At 41.4% G+C, this 27,998-nt stretch overlaps 1 protein-coding gene across 1 annotated transcript in view; it reads right to left on the reverse strand.

Annotated features, from left to right (window-relative positions):
- Hecw2 (HECT, C2 and WW domain containing E3 ubiquitin protein ligase 2) overlaps positions 1-27,998 on the reverse strand; it is a 203,930-nt gene that overhangs the window by 137,908 nt on the left and 38,024 nt on the right. The window contains exon 2 of the mRNA XM_028765597.1: positions 91-198. Coding sequence (XP_028621430.1) covers positions 91-198 — 108 coding nt within the window. The remainder of the gene's footprint in view (positions 1-90; positions 199-27,998) is intronic.

The raw sequence follows: 27,998 nt of genomic DNA on the forward strand, positions 1-27,998 counted from the left end.
TCATACTGTGTCACATTCATATGATTCTATAGGTTCACACACATGTATACTACTCAGTCTCATACTGTGTCATGTTCATTGATTACTTACGTTCCATGAAGTAGGGCCCAGGCTCAATTCGCCATACAATTTGTCCTTTTTGGGTTCCAGTCACACCCCTGTTTTTAGAATCCCAGAAGTTGGCTGGAGAATTCTCATCTGGTAAAAACCAAAGAGACACTTTTAGCTTAATTACAACCTGCCTTCTCTAAGCTCAAATCAATACAGGTTCTAAAATAAGCAGAAAAAAAGGTAAAGAAGGCAGGCCATCAGTGAACACTGTTTCTAATGACTACCTCCTACCACATTATCAACCTGCATTTGCATCCACTGGGGGAAACCAGGCGTCTAGCAGGGAGGATGATGGCACCTTTGGGTCTGGCCAGGGTATTACCAAAATATAATATTGCAATGAACCAAGGGTTGATTTACTGTAGCTTCAGTGATGGGCTGATTTGTGAGAAAGAAGCTGAGGTAAACTTTCATTTATGAAATCTTTATCAAAAGTTGAAAAAGAACTAAACTGAGAGAATTCAACAGAACCCATGGTGGGTGAACAAGAGACTCGAAGTCTGGAAGCTGAGCCAGGCAACAGTATGGCTTTGCAGGCACAGTGCAGGCACAGTGCAGGCACAGTGCTAAGCAGCACGAGCCAATTCCTCACTTCTTCCAGGCCAACTGCCTGCAAAGGCCAAAGGCAACAGAGCTAACATAAGAACAGTAAGAGACAGTCTTTCAAATTTGGTACAGAAGAAAGATAGGCATGAGAGTAGCCCAGAGAACAGGCCAGTGGACAACACTTCCCAGGGTTTCCTTATAGAAACTGCAGTATTCCTCTCATGCTTAGGAAGCAGGGATGCTCCACTGCTTCTGGCTCTGCCCTGTCATGCCTGCCTCGGCTGAAGGCCAAAAGAGTCATAGTCTAGAACTTGTTCACATTATACTAGCTTAAAACTTTTTCTTATTGATTGAAAAATATATGATAATACTGGCTTTTAAAGTCAGATATGCTGCCTTTTCTCATTATGATCAAAATTTAGAAATATACCTCTAAGACTGGGGGAAAAAAAAGACAGGATAAAGTAAAACCTTCAATAAAGAACAGAGATGGAGAAATGATTCAAAGCACAAAGAAATAGTTCTAAGTAGAACAAAGTCCTCTTCTGAACTTTTTCTTTTTTCCAAAGACAGGGTTTCTTTGTGTAGTTCTGGCTGTCCTGGAACTCACTCTGTAGACCAGGATAGCCTCGAACTCAGAAATCCACCTGCCTCTGTCTCCCAAGTGCTGGGATTAAAGGCATGCGTCACCACCGCCCGGCTTTTTTTTTTCTTTTTTTTTAAATGTATTTATTATGTATATAGTATACATAATATACTATACTGCCTGCATGTATCCCTGCCAGTTCGAAGAGGGGACCAGATCTCATTACAGATGGTTGTGAGTCACCATGTGGTTGCTGGGAATTGAACTCAGGACCTCTGGAAGAGCAGTCAGTGCTCTTAACCTCTGAGCCATCTCTCTAGCCCCTTCTTCTGAACTTGAAATAGAAAACTGGTCAAAGTTGAAGGCTCATGAAGATTGCTGTTGGTGTCTGTCCATGTTGGGCTGTCATTCAGGGTCCTAGAAGTCAGAACATTCTGGGTGGGCTGGTCTCTTCATGTCATTTATCACATTATAAGTCAATGAATCTTTAGTGTGGAAGGCCAAGAAAGGCCAAAGTTCCCAAGAATTGGAAGGCATATACCAGTTGTGATATCACCAGCTCTCCTGTACAGTCAACAGACAACCTACTCCATCACAGAATGTGACCAAGATGTCTACCTAGAATACACTCAGGCAATTACTACACATGGGACTTTAAAGGTATTCTATGGTACCTGGGGCAGATTGTATGCTGTCTGGTCACTGAACTTCTTTGCCAAAATAATTCTAAGTTTGTTCAAGGCAACAGTTGTACCTGGTTAAAAATACTCAGTCTCCACTATCCTCTCCAGCTAAATGAAGCCACATACTGCTAGTTCTGGCTAGGAAAATTTATGTGGCAGTTTATTGGTGGGACCTACAGGAAGCTGGGAGTTTTCTGGTTTAACATAGGCAGGGATGGGCTCACATCCCTCTGCAGTTCTCTTTAAGGAGAGCCATATATTAAGGGAACAGAGTGAGAAACCAGAAGCAGCGGTGATAGTTTGCTGAGTTCTGAAACCATCTGTATTTAGGCTTCTTACTACCTAACAACTAGTAAGTTCCACTTGGCTAAGACACCGTGGTTATGTTTATTAACTGCAGATGAACATTGTTCCTGGTGGTTACATACTCCATAAAAGACCAGATGTAATTTAATTTAGACTCATCATTCTTGGCATGACCAGGATTTATGGGCTTGTATCAGTGCTGTAGATTAGACAAACAAGGGTAGCTGTTTCACAACTTCCATTTGAACAATCAGAGCTGCTTAGATGGGGAGAGAAAGTCTCAAATTTTTGCAAACAAATTTACTTGAACACTTCCTCCCTTGGAAAACATACAGGGACAGAGTAGAGAATGTCTGCATGCACAAAATTTTTCTTTAAAAGAATAATAAAAGTAGTCAGCAGCTGAAAGTGGTAGCACACCCTGTAATCCCAGCACTTGGGAAGCAGAGGCAAGAGGAAATACATTTCAGGTTAGCCTGGTCTATGAGACAGTCTTGTTTTAAAAGAACAGCAGCAACAAAAACAACATAAGAAGATGAGTGGCAAAGCACACTGAAATTTTTCAAAAAATGCTTTGGCCACTGCCCTTGACCCCAGGAAGGTAGATGCACCAGCAACAGTTTTGTTAAAACCAGAAGTGTCAGCATCACTCTGACTACAAGGTGTCCATGAGGAGGTTGTGCTTGTGCAAAAATGTCTGTACTTCTGGTCTCATTTTTCTTCTTTCTCTTCTCAAACAATTAATTAAACTAAACTAAGCACATGTTACAGCACACAACATTGGCAAAGTGGCCTTCTGAGGGACAGAGAGTGGTTGGTCAGGAATAAAATGAGGAGACATATTCAAAGAGGGCAGGGACATAGAACCAGTGTGGGCATCTCTTGACCCAGTCACATTCACTGCAAGGTAGAAATACCAGCCTGAGGAGTAGGAAGGAGGGACAAAAATCTAGAGGTATTCAACTCAGCTATCAGGTCAAGTGGAGAAGAAATCATGTTATGTCTGACTTTAATGGTTCATAGTCCATATAGACAACTCCATTTGGAGGCTAATAAATACATGAAAAACACATACCATCTTTCCCGGTAGGAATGGAAATTGAAAGTATACTGAGAGCTAACCTCATCCCAGTCAGAACGACTGTTATCACAAAACCATAGAGCAGATGATGGTGAGAGAGGGAGAGGGGTGTTCATGGAAATGTAAATAATGGCAACCAGTATAGAAATCAGTATGGAGAGTTCTTAAAAACAGAATTACCGCTGTGCCACAGTGCTCCATACCCAAATATGGCTGGGAGAGAGCTGGTCACCCAGGGGTGCGGCTAAATCTCTGAGCACAGGTAAGACTACCACTTCTGCTTGGAAAGAGCTGCCCAGAGACCTCAGGGGACAGGAACCAAGGAGTAGCCTGGGACAGAATCCTTCTGGTTTCCATCTGTGCCCAGAGCTAATCCTGGGCCATAGCATTCCATGCCCAAATACCGTCAGAAAAGGAATGATTTCCCAGGAGTGCTGGCACACCTGTGAGCACAGGTAACACCACCACTTGAGCTCAAATTCCTGGCCCAAGAAGGACCAGCCCAGACTCATCAGGACACAAGAACCAAGGAACATCGGGGAACAGGATCTTTCAGGTTTTTGTCTGCACTCCAGGGCTAACCCTGTGCCACAGCTCTCCATACCCAAATTCATCCTGGAGAGAAATGGCCTCCCAGGAGTACTGACACACAGGCTTGGAGGAGGGACAAGCCACAGTCAGAGACAGCAAGACCAGCTAACACCAGAGATAACGAGATGGCAAGAAGCAAGGGCAAGAACATAAGCAACAGAAACAAAGGAGGCTTGGCATCAGCAGAACCCAGTTCTCCCACCACAGCAAGCCGTGGATACTCCAACACACCAGAAAAGGAAGACTCTGATTTAAAATCATATCTCAGGACGATGATAGAGGATATAGGAAGGACATAAATAACTCCCTTAAGAGACACAGGAGAATACATGGAAACAGGTAGAAGCCCTTAAAAAGGAAACACAAAATTCCTTAAAGAATTACAGGAAAACACAACCAAGCAGGTGAAGGAATTAAACAAAACCATCCAGAATCTAAAAACAGAAATAGAATCAATAAAGAAATCACAAAGGGAGACAACCCTGGAGATAGAAAACCTAGGAAAGAGATCAGGAGTCATAGATGCATGTATCACCAACAGAATACAAGAGATAGAAGAGAGAATCTCAGGTGCAGAAGATACCATAGAAAACATTGACACAATAGTCAAAGAAACTGCAAAATGCAAAAATTTCCGAACACAAAACATCCAGGAAATCCAGGACACAATAAGAGACTAAACCTAAGGATAATAGGTATAGAAAACTTAAAGGGCCAGTAAATATCTTCAACAAAAATTATAGAAGAAAACTTCCCTAAAGACAGAGATACCAGTGAACATACAAGAAGCCTACAGAACTCCAAATAGACGGGACCAGAAAAGAAATTACTCCCATCACATAAAAATCATAACATCAAATGCACAAAACAAAGAAAGAATATTAAAAACAGTCAGAGAAAAAGGTCAAGTAACATATAAAGGTAGACCTATCAGAATTACACCAGATTTCTCACCAGAGACTATGAAAGCTAGAAAATCCTGGGCAGATGTCATACAGACCCTAAGAGAACACAAATGCCAGCCCAGGCTACTATACCCAGCTCTCAATTACCATAGATGAAGAATACAAGATATTTTATGACAAAGCCAAATTTATACAATAGTTTTCCACAAATCCAGCCCTACAAAGGAAAATAAATGGAAAACTACAACATAAGGAGGGAAACTATAACCTGGAAAAAGCAAGAAAGTAATCTTCTTTCAACAAACACAAAGGAAGATAGACATGCGAACATAATTTCACCTCTAACAACAAAAATAACGGGAAGCAACAATCACTATTCCTTAATATCTCTTAACACCAATGAACTCAATTCCTCAATAAAAAGACACAGACTAACAGACTGGATGTGTAAACAGGACCCAGCATTTTGCTGCATACAGGAAATGCATCTCAGTATCAAAGACAGACAAAAGTAAAAGGCTGGAAAACAACTTTCCAAGCAAATGGTCCCAAGAAACAAGCTGGAGGAGCCATTCTAATATGGAATAAAATTGACTTTCAACCAACAGTTATCAAAAAATATAGGACTCTTCATACTCATCAAAGGAAAAATCTACTAAGATGCACTCTCAATTCTGAATGTCTAGTCTCCAAATGCAAGGGCACCCACATTCATAAAAGAAACTTTACTAAACCTCAAAGCACACATTGTACTGCACACAATAATAGTGGGAGACTTCAACACTCCACTCTCAGCAATGGTCAGATCATGGAAACAGAAACTAAACAGAAACGCAGTGAAACTAACAGAAGTTATGAACCAAATGAATTTAACAGATATCTACAGAACATTTCAACCTAAAACAAAAGAATATACCTTCCTCTCAGCACCTCATGGTAACTTCTCCAAAATTGACCATATAATCAGACTCAAAACAGGTCTTATCATATACAAGAAGACTGAAATAATATCATGCATCCAATCAGATCACTACGGACTAAGACTAGTCTTCAATAACAACAACAAAAAAGAAAGCCCACATATACATGGAAACTGAACTTGGTCAAGGAAGAAATAAAGAAAGAAATTAAAGACTTTCTAGAATTTAATGAAAATGAAGGTTTGTTACACCAAAACTTATGAGACACAATGAAAGCAGTGCTAAGAGGAAAACTCATAGCTCTAAGTGCCTACAAAAAAAAAAAAAAAAAAAACTGGAGAGCATACACTAGCAATTTGACAACTGTAGAACAAAAAGAAGCAAATATACCCAAGAGGAGTGGATGGCAGGAAATAATCAAACTCAGGGCTGAAATCAACCAACTAGAATAAAAAGAACTATACAAAGTATCAACAAAACCAGGAGCTGGTTCTTTGAGAAAATCAACAAGATAGATAAACCCTTAGCCAGACTAACCAGAGGGCACAGAGACAGTATCCAAATTAACAAATTCAGAAATAAAAAGGGAGGCATAATAACAAAAACCAAGGAAATCCAAAAAATCATCGGATCCTACTACAAAAGCCTATACTCAACAAAACTGGAAAATCTAGATGAAATGGACAATTTTCTAGATAGATACCAGGCATCAAAGTTAAATCAGGATCAGATAAACTATCCAAACAGTCCCACAACCTCTAAAGAAATAGAAGCAGTCATTAATAGTCTCCCAACCAAACAAAAGGACCAGATGGGTTTAGTGCAGAATTCTATCAGACCTTCAAAGAAGACCTAATACCAATACTCTTCAAACTACTTCTCAAAATAGAAACAGAAGGAACACTACTGAATTTGTTCTGTGAAGCCACAATTACATTTATACCTAAACCACACAAAGACCTAACAAAGAAAGAAAACTTCAGACCAATTTCCCTTATGAACATAAATGCAAAAATAATAAAATTCTCACAAACTGAATCCAAGAACAGATCAAAATAATCATCCATCCTTTAACCCAGGGATGCAGGGATGGTTCAATATACAGAAGTCCATCAACATAATCCATTATGTAAATTTGTTTATTATATAAACAAATTAAAAAAACCCACATGATCGTTTCATTAGATGCTGAGAAAGCATTTGACAAAATCCAACACCCCTTCATGATAAAAGTCTTGGAAAGATCAGGAATTCAAGGCTCATACCTAAACATAGTAAAAGCAATATACAGCAAGTCAGTAGCCAACATCAAACTAAATGGAGAGAAACTTGAAGCAATCCCATTAAAATGAGGGACTAGACAAGGTTGCCCACTCTCTACCTATTCAATATAGTACTCGAAGTCCTAACTAGAGCACTTAGACAACAAAAGGAGGTCAAAGAGATACAAATTGGAAAGGAAGAAGTCAAAATGTCAATATTTGCAGATGATATGATAGTATACTTCAGTGACCCCAAAAATTCTACCAGAGAACTCCTAATCCTGATAAACAACTTCAGCAAAGTGGCTAGATATAAAATTAACTCAAACAAATGAGTAGCCTTCCTCTACTCAAAAGATAAACAGACTGAGAAAGAAATTAGGGAAACGACACCCTTCACAATAGTCACAAATAATAGAAAATACCTTGGTGTGTGTGACTCTAAACAAGCAAGTGAAAGAGCTGTATGACAAGAACTTCAAGTCTCTGAAGAAAGAAATTGAAGAAGACCTCAGAAGATGGAAAGATATCCCATGATCATGGATTGGAAGAATTAATGTGGTAAAAATGGCCATCTGACCAAATGCAACCTACAGATTCAAAGCAATCTTCATCAAAATTCCAACATAATTCTTCACAGACATGAAAAGAGCAATTATCAATTTCATATGGAAAGACACAGTATAGCAAAAACAATTCTTTTTTAAAATTTATTTATTTTTTTCAAATTGTAATTTTTACGCATTCACACAGGGGTTATAAACACAAAAAGGCAGGATGTGGGGAAGGGGATGACACTGGAGTGTGGGTGTTCAGGGGGAATACAGATATCTTTCAGAACAGGGTATCCACTGGGTGAAAGTTCAGGGAATAGGTGGCTATGACTGCCTATGATTCACTTGTCCTTATCTAAGTTGGTATTATCTGCCAAGGCTACCTAGTTACAAGGTCTGTGACTACTCAGGCTGGTAAATTTCCACAAAAGCTGCCTGTTTACAATAGCTTATAGCCATCTGTTTCAATGGCAAAAACAATTTTTAATAATAAAAGAATTTCTGGGAAAATCACTATCCCTAACCTCAAGCTGTGCTGCAGAGAAATAGTGATAAAAACCACATGGATTTGGAACGGAGACAGACAGGTTGATCAATAGAATAGAATCAATCGAAGACCCAGACATAAATCCACACACTTATGGACACTTGATCTTTGATAAAGAAGCCAAAACACACAATGGAAACAGGAAAGCATCTTCCATATATGGTGCTGGTCTAATTGGCTGCCTGTATGTAGAAAAATGAAAATAGACCCATATTTATCACCTTGCACAAAAATCAAGTTCAACTAGATCAAGAACCTCAACATAAAACCAGATACACTGAATCTAGTAGAGAAAGTGGGAAAGAACCTCAAACTCATTGGGAAATTTCCTGAACAGAATTCCAATGGCTCAGACTCTAAGATCAAGATAAATGGGACCTCATGAAACTGAAAAGCTTCTGCAAGGCAAAAGACATAGTCAATAGGACAAATGGGTAGCCTACAGATTGGAAAAAATCTTCACTAACCCCACATCTGATAGAGGGCTAATATCTGAAATATATAAAGAACTCAAGAAGCTAACTTCCAAAAATCCAAATAACCCAATTAAAAAATGAGGAACAGTGCTAAACAGAGAATTCACAGCAGAGGAATCTCGAATGGCCAAGAAGCATCCAAAGAAATGTTCAAAGTCCATAGTCATTAGGGAAATGCAAATCAAAATTCAGAGAGTCCACATTATACCAATCAGAATAGCTAAGATAAAAAAACTCAGGTGACAGCACATGCTGGCAAGGATCTGGAGAAAAAGGAACACTCCACCATTGCTGGTAGCATTGTAAACTGGCACAATCACTCTGGAAATCAATCTGGCAGTTCCTCAGAAAATTGGAAATAGATCTACCTGAAAACTCAGCTAAACCACTCTTGGGCATATACCCAAAAGATGCCCCACTATACTTCAGGGGCACATGCTCCACTATGTTTTCATAGAAGCCTTATTTGTAATAGCCAGAAGCTGGAAACAACCTTGTTGTCCCTCAAAAGAAGAACAGACACAGAAAATGTGGTTTATTTACACAGTGGAATACTACTCAGCTATTAAGAATGAGAGACCCACGGCTCCAGCTGTATATAAAGGGGAGGATGGTACTGTCAGGCATAGGTGGGAGAGGAGGTCCTTTGTCCTGTGAAGGCTGATGCCCCAGTGTGGGGGAATTCATGGGTGGGGAGGTGGGAGTGGGAGAGTGGGTGGGGGCATATTTTCATAGAAGCAGGAGGAGGGAGGATGGGATAGGGGGGTTCCTGGGTCGGGGGGGAATGGGGAAAGGCCATACATCTGAAAAATAAATAAAATATCCAATTAAAAAAGTTGTAAGAAAGAAAGAAAGAAGAAAATGTTATAAAAGTAGATGGAAGTTTTAGAAGGTGGCTGATAAACAAAACCAATAAAATTCAAAAAATTCAAAAAAAAAACGAGGTTATAATGTGTTTTGCAGGGAAATGGATGGAACAAGAAAATATCATCCTGAGTGAGGCAACCCAGACTCAAAAGGACATGCGTAGTATGTGTTCACTAATAAGTGGATATTAGCCAAAGAGTACAAAATACCTAGGATACAACCCACCAAATTTAAGCTATTTAGCAAGCAGAAAGGCCCAAGTGAGGATGCTTCAATCCCACTTTGAAGGGTGAGGAAAATAATCACAGGAGGCAGAGGAAGGGAGGTATCTGGATGAGCGAGGGGAGTGGGAGAGGGAGAGGAAAAGGAGAACAGGATCAGGTATGGGGCGCACAGGAGAGAAGCCCAGAGGACTAGCAGAATGAACAGAAATAAGCAGCCGTGGGGGTGCGGTATGGAGGTGGGGGGATGCTCTAGAAAGAATCAGAAACCTGGGATGTGAGAGACTCTAAGGACTCAATGGGAGTGACCTTAGATGAAATGCCCAATAGTAGGGAGATGGAACTCAAAGAGTCCACCTCCAGTAGATAGACAGGACCTCAAGTGAAGGGATCATCAACCTACAGTCAAAATTTCTGACACAGAATTGTTTCTGTCTAAAAGAACTGCAGGAACAAAAATGGAGAAGGGACTGAGGGTAAGGTGGTCCAGTGACCAGCCCAACTTGGGATCCATCTCATGGGGAGATACCATGACTTGACACTATTATTGGTGCTATAGTGTGCTTACAGACAGGAGCCTAGCATGACTGTCCTCTGAGAGGCCCAACCAGCAGCTAACTGAGACAGAGACAGATACTTACACATAACCATTGAACTGAAGTCAGGTATTCCCATGGTCAAATTAGGAGAAGGATGGGTGAAGCTGAAGAGGAGGGTGACCCCATAGGAAGACCAGCAGTTTCAACTAACCCAGACCCCTGGGAGCTCCCAGAGACTGGGAGACCAACCAAGCAGCATGCATGGGCTGGTCCCAGGCCCCCAGCACATATGTAGCAGAGGTCTGCTTGGTCTGGCCTTAGTAGGAAAAGATGCACCTAACCCTCAAGAGACTTGAGGCCTCAGGGAGGGGGAGGCTTGATTGGGGGAAGCACCCTCTCGAAGATAGGGAGAGAAGGAATGGGATGAAAAACTATGGGAAGGGGGAATGGGAGGGGGCATCGGCTGGATTGTAAATATAATAAAAAACTGTGGTAGAGAGGCACAATGGGGTTTTATTCGGCCACAGAGAAGAACAGAATTGTGCTGTTTACAGGGAAGCATCTTGCTAAGCAAAATAAGACAGGCTTACAAAAAACGGTCATGTGTGTTTTTTCTCATATATGGAACGTGGGTAGAAAGAAAGCATAGAGACAAAGGAGCCTGTTCAGGAATGTGGAGAAAAGACAGACCCCTTAAGTCCTAATGCCTACCAGCACACATGAGTATTCAGGCTCAAAAGATACAGACATCCCATACAGGATGAGGTCGAGAGCAAAAGGTTGACAGGTAGGGGCTATTTCTCAGGGTTATCCCTCACCATATTCTAGAAAGTAGGAGATAATCATATTGTTAATACTGTGGTTATTGTAGACTGACATTTTCCCTAAAAATTTCATTTCTTATATCCCATTCCTTTTATTATTATTATTATTATTATTATTTAGAGTTTTTGAGACAGGGTTTCTCTGTGTAACACTGGCTGTCCCGGAATTTGCTTTGTAGATCAGGCTGGTCTTGAACTCACAGAGATTCACTTGCATCTGCCTCCCAAGTGCTGGGATTAAAGACATGTGACATCATGCCTGGCTCTATTTCTTTTAATGTTTTATCTATTTAACTTTTATTTTTCAGTGAAGGTGATCATCTTTAAATCCAGAGCCTTCTGCATACCAAAATAGCATTCAGCCACTGAAATACACACTCAGACCAATTCATTATTTTCAACAAATATAAATCCCCTGTTATCTGTGAGCAGCTAGTCTCAAACACAAATGTAAAGTTCCCAAATAAGACCAGTTTAGGAACAAAGATTTCAAATAATTTTGCTGTGATCCCCACATTCTCTACCATTACCGTCACACCTACCATGGTAGAACCAGCAAACCAATACTAACAAAGAACTAGCAAAGAACCAGCAGACCAATACTGTGCACATCAGGCTAAAGGACACCCAGCATGACTCATCCTTTACTCTGCTCCAAGAGGACAAGTTGGAACTAGTCCCTCAGATTATACTTTGCTTTCCTTTGCACATGTTAACACCTTTGTTTAAGTTGTAATCAGTTACATCCTTGTCTGAGAATGCTTTTACAGTGATAGTTTCCTTACTCAGTTCTTTTTTCTTATACATTTTTGAGAAATATATCTTATCCTGGTTTAGAAAAACTGTTTTTAACCTTCACTTTCTAGCCATATTATAAGCTTTAGCCTTTAAAAGATACCCTTAACCCAACTGAGGTCAGGGAACCTTATGGAAGAGTTAGGGGAAGGATTGAAGAAACTGAAGGGGTTGGAAACCCCATAGGAAGACCAACAGTGTCAACTAATCTGGACCCCTGGGAGCTCCCAGAGACTAAGCCACCAACCAGACAGCATACACCAGCTGGCCCAAGGCCACTGGTACATATGTAGCAGAGAACGTCCTTGTCTGGCTTTAGTGGGAGAGGATGAGCCTAATACTGTAGAAACTTGATGCCCTAGGGAAGGGGGATACCTGGGGCAGGGGAGTACCCTCTCAGAGATGAAGGAAAGGGGCATGAGGTAAAGAAGTCTCAGAGGGGGCTACATCTGGGATGTAAATAAATTAAATAATTAATTTTTAAAAATTATTAAAAAAGAATAGCATCCAAGTATAAGGAATTATAAATTTTCTCTAGGTACAATATAGAGGAATTAAAAAGCCATTTCCCTCTATGATCAAGTAAAAATACCCCTAGTCTTTAAAACACATTACAGGTTGTTCCATTTACAGTAGCCACTTTTCTTGCCCATCTCTCTTAAAGCTAATTCCAAATCTATCTGACTCTCCCTACATTCTCTGTCTAGCCTCTCTCTTATAGTACAGAGCCATGGTTGCCATAGCACTCAAATGATGGACGACATAAGGCCTCATCACTCTTGCCTTCTCAAGATCCACTCTCTATGATCTCTCAATTCTCATGCCTGCTGGCTGCCTTCTTGTTCAAAATTCCACTTCCTTCAACCACAGTGTTGTTGATCCAGTTCCCCATGATCCATTGCGTTCTCTCACCTTAACCTTTAACCTTTCCTTGTAGAGGGGTCTTCCTTCCACTCAACCCAGAAACATGCCAGCTTCTAAGATTTTGCCTTGCTCTTTGCCTTCCCTTTTTCCTTTCAGATTGTTTTGCTACCATGATTAAAATTTCTTCATTTGTCTTGGACCATACACTGCCTCTCTAGGAAAGAATCTATAGCAAGAAACAGAAAAACTAAGGAGTTGAGATTTTATTAATTAACATACATGTAATTGTAAAGAATAGTTTTTTCATTTCATTCTCAAAATACAATGAACCTAAAATAAAAGAGTGATAGGCATAAGATTATTTATAAAAGATTAAGTTCTCCTATACATAAGCTTTGGATTTACAGAAAATCTACAATAAATTCTCTTTTACTAAAATGACATGTAGGATATATCACCAGGCATATTAAACATTTCAAAATATATTTTGGATTTTGAAATGTTTTTATATCTACATAAGTATCTCTAATTGCACCCCAGATTCTAGAAATAAAGGAAAAACAAACAGGCAAAATCTCTTCAAAGACCCCAGTATAATACTAACCAACCAAGGGCAGTCAAAAATAGACAAGAAATTTACACAGGAAGATGCCAGTCTATGTGAGTCAAATGAAAAGCCCATGCCTACAACTTTCCATTTGCTTCAAAGTAATTCTATCTCCTCTCTGTATTTTTGGGGAAAAAAAAGATATAAATAAACATTAGATGAGTTTCAATTTTCTCTTGAACACAAATTGAAAACAACTGCGCCACGACCCTGGATGGTGACAAGGCAGCAAGCTCAGTTGTGGCTACATTCATGAACCGGAGACAGTCAATCTTGTGTTTGAGATCTGAATGAAAATTGTTGTTCAAATTCTGGGCAAGGCATACTCTTCCAGCGGAGAGTGCAGAAGTGTAAGCAGAGGTGATTTAGAGCACATGGTGGAGGATTACTGGACTCTCACCCAACACTGCACAACACAGCAGATCTGAAGCATACTGCAGGGCTGAGAGGAGGTCTTCACTACTAAATTTACCAAGTAGAACATCAATTTATTAGATCTTTTGAAAAATCACTAGCATTTTAAAAAACACAGTTGCCCTGGGTACCCAATTTGTTACATCAAAACCCTCTCTGGATTGAAAAAAAAAAAAAAAGAATGTATCAGTATCGGGCATGATTGGGTAGAGCAGTGGTCCCACTGAAAATGTACACATTAGTAACGATTGCCAGAGATTGGTTCTAATATTTTGATTTAATCAGGAATCTGTGTGTTCAAATGCTAAAGGTCCTTGTCCTCAATTTGTTTTTGATTGATCAATAAAGATGCCAGCAGCTAATGGCTGGCAGAAGGAGATGGGGGGCAGGAGTTGCAAGGGCTAGGATTCAGTGAGGAGGAGGAGGAGGAGGAGGAGGAGGAGGAGGAGGAGGAGGAGGAGAAATCACCATGTGGTGGTCGGATACAGATAGATATAGGAGCTACAGGAGATAAAGCCAACCAGCCATGTGAGACTTTGGGTAAGTGGCCAGTGACCACTTCTCCAATTAAGCCTAGGGTAGCGGGCAGAGGATTAGTGCCCAGCTATTGAGCTAGATGGCATAATAAAAATAAGCTAATGTGTGTGTGTCTTTAATTCACAGATCCAAAGATTCCCTGGGCAGGTGGCTGGAAACATGACAGCCGGTAGCATAAAGCCGGGTAGCTAAAAACTCACACTATAAGAGTAGCCTTAGAGCTACTTGTATGGAAGAAAAAAAAAGAAGAGCTCATGCAAACTCTGGCCTTGGAGACATCTATGCATAAAAAGGACTGTGGTGGTGGTGGTGGTGGGACTGGAGAGACAGTTCAGTGATTAAGGACCTGGGTTTGATTCCCAGCACCAACATGACACCTCACAACTGTCTGAAACTCCAGTTCCAGGCAGTCTAACTCTTCTGGCTTTTTCAGGAAACAGGAATGCACATGTTTTGTATATGCACATGTAGTCAAAACACCCATTCATATACATAAAATCAAAATAAATCAATTCAGTCAGTCAGTCAGTCATCATCGTTGTCATCATCATTAAGGCTGACTGCTGGGGAGCACTGCTTGCTGTTCAGAATGGGCATTCTGAAAGAATGGAACAGAATGTGTGCCCCTCCCCCTTCACTTCTAGTGCCTCCTGGTCTGGAGGAGAAGCTTTATTGCTATTTCCTATACAGAACATGATCCATAATTGAGGGAAGCACATGAAGAAAATTAAATGCTTCAGTAGATCCATGCTGGGGAACAGAGCCAAGTCCTAACCACTGCCAGCCAGAACATACACAATAGCAGACATTCAGGGCAGAAGCAAGACCTGCCAAGTAGCTTCCTATACAAAATGTGCATCTTAAACTAATCCATCAAATGATTACTTTGACAAGGGAGGATATCCCTGACAGATCAGTGCTAAGATACATCTGGACTCTTTTCAACAAAACACATCCCAGGAATTTCAGTTGTAGCTCAGAATGTGTACTAATGGGAAGAAGGCGAGCAATGGCTTACATAAGAATCAGTTTCAAGTAAAGATGCAACATGGCTGTGTTGAGCAGTGTCGTGGTTTGAATATACTTGGCCCAGGAAGTGGCACTATTTGGAGGTATGGCCTTGTTGGAGTAGGTATGGCCTTGTTAGAGTAGGTGTGTCACTGTGGGCGTGGGCTTTAAGATCCTCATCCTAGCTGCCTGGAAGCCAGTCTTCTAGCAGCCTTCAGATGAAGATGTAGAACTCTCAACTCCTACATCATGCCTGCCTGGGTACTGCCAGGCTCCTGCCTTGATGATAATGGACTGAATCTCTGAACCTGTAAGCCAGCTTCAATTAAATATTGTCCTTATAAGAGTTACCTTGGTCATGGTGTCTGTTCACAGGAGTAAAACCCTAACTAAGACAAGCAGTTTCTGTTCTGTTCAGTTCAATTTCTCAAGATACCAAGTTTCAAATGAAGGCTCGAAATGCCCTGCAAGACATGGCTACACACTCTTCTCCAGTTAAGCTCTGGCCTCCTGGTGTCCTCTAACGACTGATCATGGCACTGCCTTGAGATGCTTGCTTTGGTAGTTTCACATGTGTGGAAAGCCCCTCATCCCCATACACTTCTATTCCTTTCACTGTCTCTGCTTATGCACTACTCTGTCAGTGAGGCACACTGACTCCCTTACTCCAAATGACAGCTGCTTCTCCAGCATTCCTGGATCATCTCCCCATGCTCACTTTGGTTCCCATAATTCTGTCACTTTCTAACATGCTATCTAACCTACCTAAACATGTAAGGGCTGTCTATCTTTTCTATAGACTATACTCCAAGAGTTCAAAGATTTCTCTCTGTCCTGTCCACTGAAGAATCCCAAATGCTTCAAATTGTGCCTACTCATGTTACTCTGTTTTGACTAAATATCTTAGTACCCTCTCTTAATTGTTATATGATAGTAACTAAATGTTAGTGCTATATTGTTTGAAATATACAGATGAGAAACAACATTCTCACTGAAGAATCTACAAGGTGTCCTTTCTCTGTGTGTGAACCAGTGGGTTTTATTAGGGCTGCTCATAGGAATATATAGCTGAAGGGTTATTTGCAGGAGCACAGCACCTAACAGTGGCTATGAGCTACCCACTTTGTGCAGAGTACAGACAAACAAGAACAATACTGTAAATCTTACAGTAAGCTTTATTAGACAATTAGATGGGCTCCTTCTAAACTCTCAACCTTTAGAGCAGTGATTTCCAGCTAACAATCTCAACTCAAGTACATTGTTGAGCTGATATTCAGATTTGCAGCTAACACATCAATACACAAAGAGATCACGTAACAAGTTTTGAGCAAAGGCCGTTGAAAAATCTTCAACATGGTTTTGTTGTTGTTGATGTCATCATTATTTAGTAATATTTTTGCAGTGTGGAAAATATTGATGGACTAGCCAAGGACTCTACCGTGGAACAACAACCCCAGTCCAGTAAGTTCCTTCCCGGCAAAGACTTTCAGAATATTTCTAACAGATTTACAAGTTTTTCCAACTGAATTCTTTCTTGTGCAGGATTTATAAGAGTTGAGTATTTAGTATTATTTTCAGTGGTAGGACCAAGGCCTCGTACAGGCTAGGCCAGGCTATCCCTGAACTCTAGCTCTCTACTTTTCCTTTTGTTTTTTATTTATGACATAAGAGAGTCTCACTGGGTTGCCCAGGGTGAGCATAAATTCACACTACAGCCCATGCCACCCTGAACTTGTGACTTTTCCGTCAGCCCCAAAGCTGAAGTTATAGGTCTGTGACACCAGGCCTAGCAAAACTCTCTGACAACTTTTCAAGTGAAAAGGGGACTGATGGTTTACGGCTGTCAACCAGGAAATCTGCAGGTGATTTGATTATAGTAGAAATTTATAAGAAGTAACACTATGAAAGTATAGCAAGTCATTTGCAATAGGTTATTTCTAATTTCATGGAAAAAAAAAGAAACAGCAGGAAGAAAATAACCATATATTCTTTGTAAAATCTGAATACTAAAACTTCTAGCCACTCTCAAGATAACATTTTCCCTATCATACTGTGTGAGACTATTTCCAGAACCATTATTTTTCTTCGTATAAGAAATGCAAACTCAGGCTCTTCTGAAAAAACAAAGTGGCATTTAGTGATTTGGTAGCTATTTTGGCACAAGAACTAATATTAGGGCCTTACAGAGTATTCTATAATGATGATGATGAAATACCTCAATCCAAATCTATATGCCAAGGCTGATAGAAGAACAAGACTTCCTGCTGCTACAGAATTTCTACCATAAAGAGTAGAGGAAATGCTCTTTTCCTAGCAACCTACAGATTCAATGGACTCTCCATAAAAATTCCAGCAGCATACTTCTCAGAACTAGAAAAATCAATCCAGACATTCATAGAGAGGCACAAAAGACCACAAGTAGTTAAAGCAATCCTAAAAAGAAACAGCAGTGCTACAGCGATCATAATACTTGACTTCAAATTATATGATAGAATTATAGTAAGAAACCAGCATGCTCCGGGCACAAAATTGGACAAGCAAACCAAGAAGTCGATGGCCCAGAAATGAAGCAATGCAGCAATAGCTACAGCTACTTGGCTTCTGAGGAAACATACATGGTAAAAAGAGCCTCTTCAGCAAATGGAGCTGCTAAAACTGGATGTCTACATCTAAAACAATGTAAGCAGACCATATCTCTCTCTATGAAAAACAGCCAATTCAAAATGCGTAAGAACCCTTAATAGAAGACCAGGAACTCAGAAACTCCTAGAGAAAAACACAGAGAAATGCTTCAAGACATATTCCCAGGCTAAGACTTCCAGGAAAGGACTCCAACAGGTCAGGAAATAATAAGAAGAATTGACAAATGAGATCATACTAAATTAAAGAGCTTCTGTACAGTCAAGAAGATAATCTGCAGAGTGATGAGAAAAACTACAGGATGGGGATTTAGACAGAGTCGCTGTCTAGACTACATAAAGGGCTCAAAACTAACATAAAAATTTATCCAACTAAAAAGTAAGAAACATTACAAGTAGCCAACACATTTTTTGGGGGGAAACAAAGCTCTAATGTCCTAAAGCTTCAGAGAAATGTAAATCCAAACTATGCTGAATTCTATTTCACCCCATTCAGAATGGCTATCATCAGGAAAACTAAATACAACAAACACTGGTAAGGATGTGATGGGGAAGGAGAAGAAATCCTTGCCCGAAATAGGCAGTGATGAAAATCTGTCCACCTGCTATGATCAGTATGACATTTTCTCAAACAATTAAAAATGAACTACCATATGATTCAGCTATACCATTCCTGAGTGTATACTTGAAGGTATCTAAGTACATCGTGAGATGGCTGTGCTTTCATTCTCAGTACTGCACTACTCACAGCACAGGGAATCAGTTGGTGCCCATCACTGAATGAATGGGTTAAAAAGGCTGTATATATGTCATAAGACCAGCAATGAAGAAAAATGAAATTGTGCCATCTTCAGGGAAATAGAAGTAGAAAAGCAAATTTAGACTCAAAAGGACAAATATGATGCTTTTCTCACGTGCGTGCTCTCTCTCTGTATCTCTCTCTGACTCTGTCTCTCTGTCTCTCTCTGTATCTCTCTCTGTCTCTCTGTCTCTCTCTCTCTCTCTCTCTCTCTGTGTATGTGTATACATGCACATGTCTGTGTATGTATTAAAGGGAGAAGAGGGACAAAGGGGAGGAGCGAGCCTAAAGGAAGAGGGAGGTAGGCATAAAGAGGGTAGTAAGAGTGAAAGCAAAAGGCAAATGTACATTTTCTCTTATATGCAGAATCTAAGGTTTGGGTGTGGATGTGAAATGTTCTGTAGAGGCTCGTGTATCTGAGTGGCTGGCCTCAGTAGGTGGTGCTGTTTGGGGAGTTTGTAGAACCTTCAGAAAACAGAACTGGAAAGTTGTTCACTGGAGCCAAGGCTTGAGAGTTAGAGCACAACCCATTTCCAGCCAATCTCTCACTTCCTGGTCAGTCTCATGTAACAAGCAACTGTCCCCCCCCCCCCACACACACACACTGCTACAGACATGAGGCTGTCCCACCACCATATCTTCCCTGTCGTGATAGGCTGAATACCATGAACCGCCATAGTGATGAAAAGGTGCTCACTCATTAGACTTAGTCAGTGTATATAATAAATAAGACTAACTAAAATATTATGGATGTTTTAGTTAAGGTTTCTGTTGCTGTATCAAAACACCTTGACCAACAAATTGAGGAGGAAAGGGTTTATTGAGCTTACACTTCTATATTGCTGCTCATCAGAAGGAAGTCAGGACAGGAACTCAACCAGGGCAGGATCCTGGAGGCAGAAGCTGATGCAGAGGCTGTGGGGTGCTGCTCACTGTCTTGCTCCATATGGCTTGCTAAGCCCACTTTCTTATAGAACCCAGGACCACCAGCCCAAGGATGGCACAGCCCACACAGGGCTGGACCTACCCACATTAATCTCTAATTAAGAAAATGTCTTATAGCTAGATCTTACAGAGGCATTTTTTCAATTGAGGCTCCTTCCTCTCTGATGACTCTAGCTTGTGTCAAGTTGACGTAAAACCAGCCAGCACAATAGGCCAGTTAAATATAGACATAGCTCACACACACACACACACACACACACACACACACACACACACACACAAAACATAAAAGCAGAAGGAAGAAGACCATTTAAAAGGAGGAAGCAGAGCAGCAGGAGGTGAAAAGGTCAAGGCAGAAAACTCAGAGGATGGATATGGACAAAGTAACGGCACATGAATGTATACAACTCACAGTCCATTATTTTGTATACTAATAAAAACCACTTAAAATACAGAAAAAAATCTTTTTCTACAGGTTTAATTGGGGGAAACATGCTACTAGTTAAACAGTTTTAAGCCTCAAAAGACCCAAAGAAAATGACAATGATAGACAGGATAGAGAAAATAACAGTGTTAAAATATAATTCAACAAATATTCTCTGAGTATTCACTCTGAGCTGGGCAGTGTTCCACACGGTAAAGACTGAAATGGGATGAGAGGAGGGAAGATTTTGTTCTGATGGGGATGAGCGTCCACAGTCAGATGCGTTCCTACATAATGTCTGGTGCCAAGCCCTGTCCTAGCATTTTAAACTCTATTAGTTCGTTAAAACCACCGACAGCTCTCTGAAATGGTATCAGAGAGTTTATTATCAGAGAGGTTAAGAAATATGTTCAACATAGTAATTCTAGAACCTTGCTCCAAGACCCTGTTCCTATACACTTGTCACTGTCTGCTCATACGACAGCAAGCATCCACAAAAGAGCATGCTGGAAAGTCACTAACTGGAAGTTTAAGCAGAGAAGTAAAGTGCTATTTATTAAATATATAACCTGTCTGCTGTGTGCAGAGCAGCCTGTGGAAGGAATGAGGACAGTCTCTGTTGCTTATGAACAGGCAAACACACTAGCCCCACAGCCAAAACCTGAATATGGTGCTCCTCCTTTTACTACCTCTTGTGAAGATAGAGCTGTGGCACATGTAAATATCCACCCTTGGAGCAAAAGGCCGTGGACCAAGCTCTGACTCTAGTTCAGCAACTCCAGACGGTAGCTCACCCACCTCTCACCTCTCCACACCAAACCACCACCATGTAATTTCATTCTTTATGTCTACTCCATGCCCCTCCCTTTATCCAAACAATTCCTCAAAGTTCAGCTTTCTACTTGTTCATCAGATCAGAAGATTCCCATTCTCCATCACTTAGCAGAAATGTCAACACAACACATTTACATCACTAGCACTGAGTCCACATGGACCCTCAATGTGCCAAGAGAAGTGTGCTTGCCTGTAGGTATAGAGCCTGGACTGCAGATGCAATGGGTACCGCACCTCTGGATACTGACTGTCTAAGCAACAGTTTGACTACAGGAGCTAGAAGTTTCAGCTTCATTTCTCCTTTCTATGGCATAGGCTCTGTTTCCTTGGTGTATAAAATACTAATGGTACCTGGCTTAGAAGGGCTGGAGCAAAGATATGAGTAGATGGTGCAAGCCTGGAAACCACAGGAGTGAAATGTGTATTTGTAGAACTTTTCATCTATGTCAGCCTTCTTTCAAAGGGGTTGATTCTCATATGCAAAAGCACATTTCTTCAACCTCTTTCCCCATGTTTTCACATTTTAGTTTTTTTTTTATTTGGATTTGTGGTGTGTGTGTGTTCTCCTATATTTGGATATATAATCTGGAATCCAGAGGACAATGTGAGGTGTCAGCCTCAGGATCACTGAGACAAGGTCTCTTATTGGCCTGGAGCTCACCATTCAGGCTAGGCTAGCTGCCTAGTGAGACCCCGGGATTGTCCTGGCCTGTTGATCATCCAGCATTGGAGTTAGAAGCACACACTGCCACACTCACCAATTGGCTGGAATGGCTGAGCTGTGAGCTCAAGGAATCCTCATCTGCCTGCCCAGCACTGCGGGTTACAGGCATGTGCTACTGCCCCAACATCTTACAGAGGTTCTGGGGATCTGAACTCAGGTCCTCATGCTTGCATGCCAAGCACTTAACTGACTTAGCTTCTCCCTAGCCCCAAACTCTACTTTCTTAACCAACACTTGCCACAAGGCTGCACATCCAACACATGTGCTTGTATGTAACAGTAGTGTACAGTAAGCAGAAACTGCCACAAGCACACAGCTCTGTAGACCTGCCTGGTTCTTCAGTGGAAGTCACTCAATGCTTAATACATTTGAGTCTAGTTCTATTAGAACCACACAGAGGTACCCTCTTTTCTCTACACAAGGAACCCAGATCAAATTTCCCGCAGCATATGTGTAAAAAGCCACCAGAAATGACAATAATGGGTTCTGATTGCACATCCCTTTTCTTTACTGTATTTATTTAAAATAAACATAAAGCTTTCCAGACCTGGGAGCATAAGTCAGTTGAAGAGTGCTTACCTAGCACATAAGCCCAAGGATTGATCCGTAGAACCATAAATTAGGCACATTGTCACACATCTGTAAGCCCAGCACTCAGGAGGTAGAAGCAGGAGGATAATAAGTTCAAAGCCATCCTTGGCTATAGGAACTTCAAGGTCAGCTGCAATACATAAAATCTTGTCTATCTCTCTATCTCTCTATGTCTCTGTGTCTCTGTGTCCCTATCTCCTGTGTTGCCCACGAATAACCCTCTTTTGTTTTTAATTTTAATACTATCGTTACATCCATGGTCTCTGGAACACATCTCCACAAGTTCATCCACAGACCGTTTCCTTTGAAGAGAAATGTGCTTTAACACCTCATTCCCTGAAAGCAGAGCTTCAAATTTCATAAAAATAAACAAACAAACAAACAACTTTCTCTGGGTGCAGATAATCTAACCTGTTTTAGACTCAAAAGTTTTAGCGCTTTCAAAGCATTTGGGGAGAGAGAAACTGTACTTACCACACACAGTGAAGCAATCCACTCAAACCAGGGGGCTCCAGAAATTCAACAAGGGGACTGACTTCCTGTTTCCTACAGAAGTTTCCTGTCTTAATCCCTGCACTAGTCTCCTGCATCACGTTGTCAAGTACTAAACGTGACAAACACAGCACACAGCTCACTAGTCACCACCGGTAACCAATGGAGAGGACTACACTGAAGAACTTCTCCGAGAGAGGCAGAGAGAACACAAACCAACACTTGGACTAGGAAATCAGGTAGGCGTACAGACTTTTCCTATGTCTTACCTTTAACAATCCCCAAGAGTTCCTCTACGCCTTTGCTAGGAAGAATCCATCAGCTCCATCCCGGAACAGGAAGCAGCAAGAAGGTCACATTCTGCTTAAAAGCATTCACCTGGCCTAGCCACTTGGCAGCTTCATCACAACAGCAGTCAGAACCAAGGCCACCGCAGGCTTGCAGTCCTCAGGTGGTTCTGGGAGCCTGCCAGGTCCACTTCACTGATGCTCTGCCTCTCCCTGCTCCTCGGATGTTCTAGAAATGAAATACTAGGTAGAACTAGAGGTGACCTATACAGACCAGTCCTGTCCAGCTGAGAACAACACTGAGCTGCCCTGGCCACGCAAGTCTTGTTCTTGCCCAGGCATCCTAATTGAAAAAACCACATCACATTATGTCCCTTCTGCTGAGGCAGATGTGGCCCCTCCCTAGAAAGGGTACAGGATGTAATCGCCCCATCCTCCCCTCAGCTTCCTTCCTTTGCTTTTCCATGGGAGAATTCCAAGGAATGAGTGTACACACACACACACACACACACACACACACACACACACACACAGAGCAGACTGATAGAACAGAGAAGCTGCTGTCTGGAATCTCAAGTACACCACTCCTGTTCCTCAGCTGTGGCCATCCCTGAGGCTAGTGAATGAACTGGGAGCAGCCAGATCACTCCAGCATGGAATCTGTAGACTTATCATCTCAAAGGAGTAAAAAGGACTAAAGCCTTTGCAAACAATATACAGCTTTAACAAAAATCTCCAGTCATCAATTCAGAAGTTATCTTCTGACCTTACTTTTAATGCATAAATGGTTACAATAATCAATGTAGCTAGTACTCAGACTTATATCATTATATGTAATTGAAGTAGATAGACAATAAAATGATTCCTTGTAACTCTCTAGACATTCTTCCTGTTATTTTACCCTTTCTTTCTTCTGTATTAATCTCCTTCTCCCTTCTCCTTCCCTAGCTAAAGGCCCCATTTCTCTCATTTCCCCATTTCCCCCATCAAATCACTTCAACACTGCATTATCTCTACCACTCCCCTCCTATGACCACATTCTGCTTTCCTGGTTCCTGTAGTTACACCAGGTTATGTACTCACATCTGAAGATTTGGGGCTCTCTTGGTCAGGGCTACTTCTCTCAATATTATCTCTTCTAGGCCCATTCATTTACCTGAATTTTCATTATTTCATTTTTCTCTGTAGCTGACTATTATCCCAGCGTGTATACGCTCCACATTTTCCATCAATTGAAGGACCTTCAGTTTGTTTCCATTTCCTACTTTAGTGAACAGAGCAGCAATGAACATGCCTGAGCAAGTGTCTGTGGAGTAGGGTGTCCAGTCCTTTCTCTGTGCATATGCTGAGGAGTGGTATAGATGGATCTCTCTCTCTCTCTCTCTCTCTCTCTCTCTCTCTCTCTCTCTCTCTCTCTCTTTCTCCCTCTCTCTCTTTCTCTCTCTCTCTCCCCTCCTCTTCTCTCTCACTCTCTCTTCCCCCCTCTCTCTGTCTCTCTGTCTCTCTCTCCTCCCCTCCTCTCTGTCTCTCTCTGTCTCTCTCCTCTCTCTCTCTCTTTCTCTATCTCTCTCTCCTCCCCCCCTCTGTCTCTCTCTCATCCCCCCTCCCCGTTATCTCTTCCTCTCTGTGTATGTGTCTGACTCTCCCACTTCTTTGTCTATCAGTCTGTCTCTGTCTCCCTCTCCCCCATTTTGAGTTGTTGGTCAGGACTGTCCAAGAGACTACCAAAACAGTACAGGCTGTTTCTGTTATACTCAGTTGCCTCCAAGAGGCTGAAAACACTGTGAACTTCAGACACAAAACCTGGAGAGCCTAGATGGATCTGACCTGAAAGCATCCCACCTGAAGACTAGCTTTTGTGATAATAGAAGGGAGCATGAAAGCATCCAAGAAAGGGAAGGAACCAAGTGTCCTACCTAGCTATTATCCCTATGAACTAAAGCAATGATTAGCTCAGCACAATAGCCCAAAGGTTGACATAATGGTGCATACACCTTGGCAGTAACCAGTAGCTTTCTAATTGGAAGGGCAACTCAACAAGAAGAAAATCATTTCTGGTCCTGGAAACCTAGCCAACTACTGAGAGCTAGCCTTGGATAAAGGAGGAGAATACACTTTATTAACCAAAATAATTTCTAACTCTAAATATTTATCCTTATACCTACAGATAAGTATAGATCTCACCCTTCATCAAAGAAACATTTCCTTGTAGCAGACAGATATCACGGAAAACCACAACTGATTAAAATACAGAAAGGGAACTGAAACCAAATCCCCCACCTAAACCTCAGGAATCACTTCAGAAGAGAGGACAAAAAGATAGCATGAGCCAGAAGATCAGGAAGTGTACTGTCAGAATTCATCTCCTGGAAATATTGGGAACTACACATATGAAGTCTCACCAGCATGGCTGCCTCCATAGTACCTGAAGGACAATGACACCAGTGGGCATGCTAATGTGGGTGGGCTAAAGCTCACGGAACTTCAACATTAGACAAAAACTACAAACAGTTAGGGCATGCTGAGAGCAAGAGAAATGGTCGTTCCCAGAGCACACCAACTGGTTACCTACAACCAAATGGCCAGCACTGAAAAATACATACATGTAACATATTCAGACTGAGCAGACTGTAGTTTTATATTTAGGAATACACACACACACACACACACACACACCCCATTTAAAGAATTGGAGACTATGAATTTGAAAGAGTGTATGGGAAAGGTTGGACAGAGGAAAGGCAGAAAATTTCAAAAATAAAAATATACAGCTTATACCTTTGTCTCTCTTTTTGAAGATTTATGTATTTATTTTATGTATGTGAGTACACTGTCACTGTCTTTAGACACTTGAGAAGAGGGTATCAGATCCCACTATAGATGGCTGTGAGCCACCATGTGATTGCTGAGAATTGAATTCAGGACCTCTGGAAGAACAGTTAGTGTTCTTAACCACTGAGCCATCTCATCAGCTCCCCTGCCTTAAACTCAAAAGAGTTAGAGAGTGAATACCCAATTCAGGCTCATTTGCATTTCAAGTAGAAAAGAGCTCTGTGAAGCTACTAGCGCATCTGTACCAGACTCTGCAATTATTAACTGCTTGCTGAATGCAATCTAAGACTACAAAGCCTTTCCAGCACATGCAGGTAAATGAGGTGATGTCTTAGGGTATGTGGTGAGTTTCCTGTGGAAGGAGGTAGACAGCATGTCAGCTCTCCCTTACAGCTGGAATCTGCATTTTCTTCTGTGTTGTTCCTTTGATCCCAATACCCACTTCCTGGATACTCTGAGAAGCCACTGAGCTATGCTGGTTCCAATGCTAGCCATAGTTGACAAACCCAGTGGTACAGATCAGCATGCTTTACCTGAGTGTCTGGGGAAACAGTAGCAAATACATGTAGAGTGCCTGCTATGTGCCAGTAACATAAAGGCTTTGCTTTTAAAATGGTCTCTGGCACACAACTGCATTCCCAGCACTGAAGAGGCTGAGACACAGGCAGCTCAAGTTTGAGGCTAGCCAGAGCTCAAATAGTATCTAGATTGTCTGTAAACAAACAAACAAACAAACAAACAAACAAACTCAACATTCTGATGAGTGCTATCACAGTGCTCTAAGGATGAAGTCAGTAGGAAGGTTAGACCCATGAACAGAGGAAGAGACTGCAGAGGATGGTTCATGTTCAACATGATTTGAACCCAGATCTAAACAATAATCAAAGCCAAGTGCTTGTACATTATTCTGCCTCCATGAAATAATACTCCTGAAAATTGCAGCATCCTCACTAACCTGCCCGTGGGGTCATCACGGCCTCGGTCACCATTAGATAAGTAAATAGACCCAGGAAATACTAATTAGAATCAAAGATGACTGTAGCCAGTTAACAACAGACTTAATAACAGAGTCTCTGATCTTATTCTCAGTGAAAAATAGTTCAAAACCTTGAGTTCTTGGCTCTTCTCTAGTGATATAGCAGCAGATTTCCCTGGGTTACGAGGAGGCTCACAGTACAGGATTAGGTCTCCAGGCTTGAGCCTTATACATACATATGATACCTCAACTGACTCCCAAATTCTGGTCCATCCATGTCTTAACAGCATCCACAGGCTATTTTCCTTTATAAAGGATCCTACTTGCCCCTAGCACAAGCTACTATCACAATGGACTTAAAATTTACTATACACTCACATAGAGTACTGCATATAGAGCAGGAGCTAAATTCCCAATTAAGAAGAGCTTTAAAGTATGGGATATGGGAAGACAGTAAGTGTTGGAGCATAGGAATCACACCAACATATGGACACAATTGTTTCACAAAGAGGGAACTTTAAAAACACAGGTAATTTAGACATGACACCTCCTCCATCACAGCAAACAAATGTATTGAGAATGTACAGCCAGTATCAGACCCCAGAACCTTCCTATCCTATTTCTTTCTCCAGCCTACAGTTGTTTATGAGGAAAGCCAGCAAAATCAATAACAGCATTAAAATGGGGAAGGCGCATTCATATATTACCATTGTGTTTTCATTACTATGATAAAATGACTTTGTGTGGTACTAGGCATGGACAGATACTGTGGTCCAAACAGAGTTCCTCTTGTAGAGGATGGACATTAAATATGCAATTATATATAAAATGAGGGTACACTCTATACAGGCAAAAGAGAAGGCCTGAAGAGTGAGCTGCTGCACAGAAGACCTGATCCATGGCTCACTCAGCCGAGCCCTGAATGATGCTGACAAGCAGTTGGTTTGGAGGAGAGAAAAGGGAGGTGATTCCTTCGTGGAAGGGCACGGCAGAGGTCAGTGCTGTGCGTTTCAGTATTGCAGAGGATCAGAATGAACAGAGCACAGAGGTGGGAGTGGGTGGAGGAGGTTGGAGGGTAAGGGGGTAGGGGTTGAAGTATGGGAGGCGGAGGGTGGCTGGAGGGCACAGGGAGAGAAGTTGAAGGCTCAGGACTAAAGAATGGAAACCCATCCTTTCCTCCAGCTCCACCAGGTCATTTCCTGAAACCTCAA

The sequence above is a fragment of the Grammomys surdaster genome, unplaced genomic scaffold, assembly GCF_004785775.1.
Source record: "Grammomys surdaster isolate TR1022 unplaced genomic scaffold, NIH_TR_1.0 165, whole genome shotgun sequence".
Classification (NCBI taxonomy): domain Eukaryota; kingdom Metazoa; phylum Chordata; class Mammalia; order Rodentia; family Muridae; genus Grammomys; species Grammomys surdaster.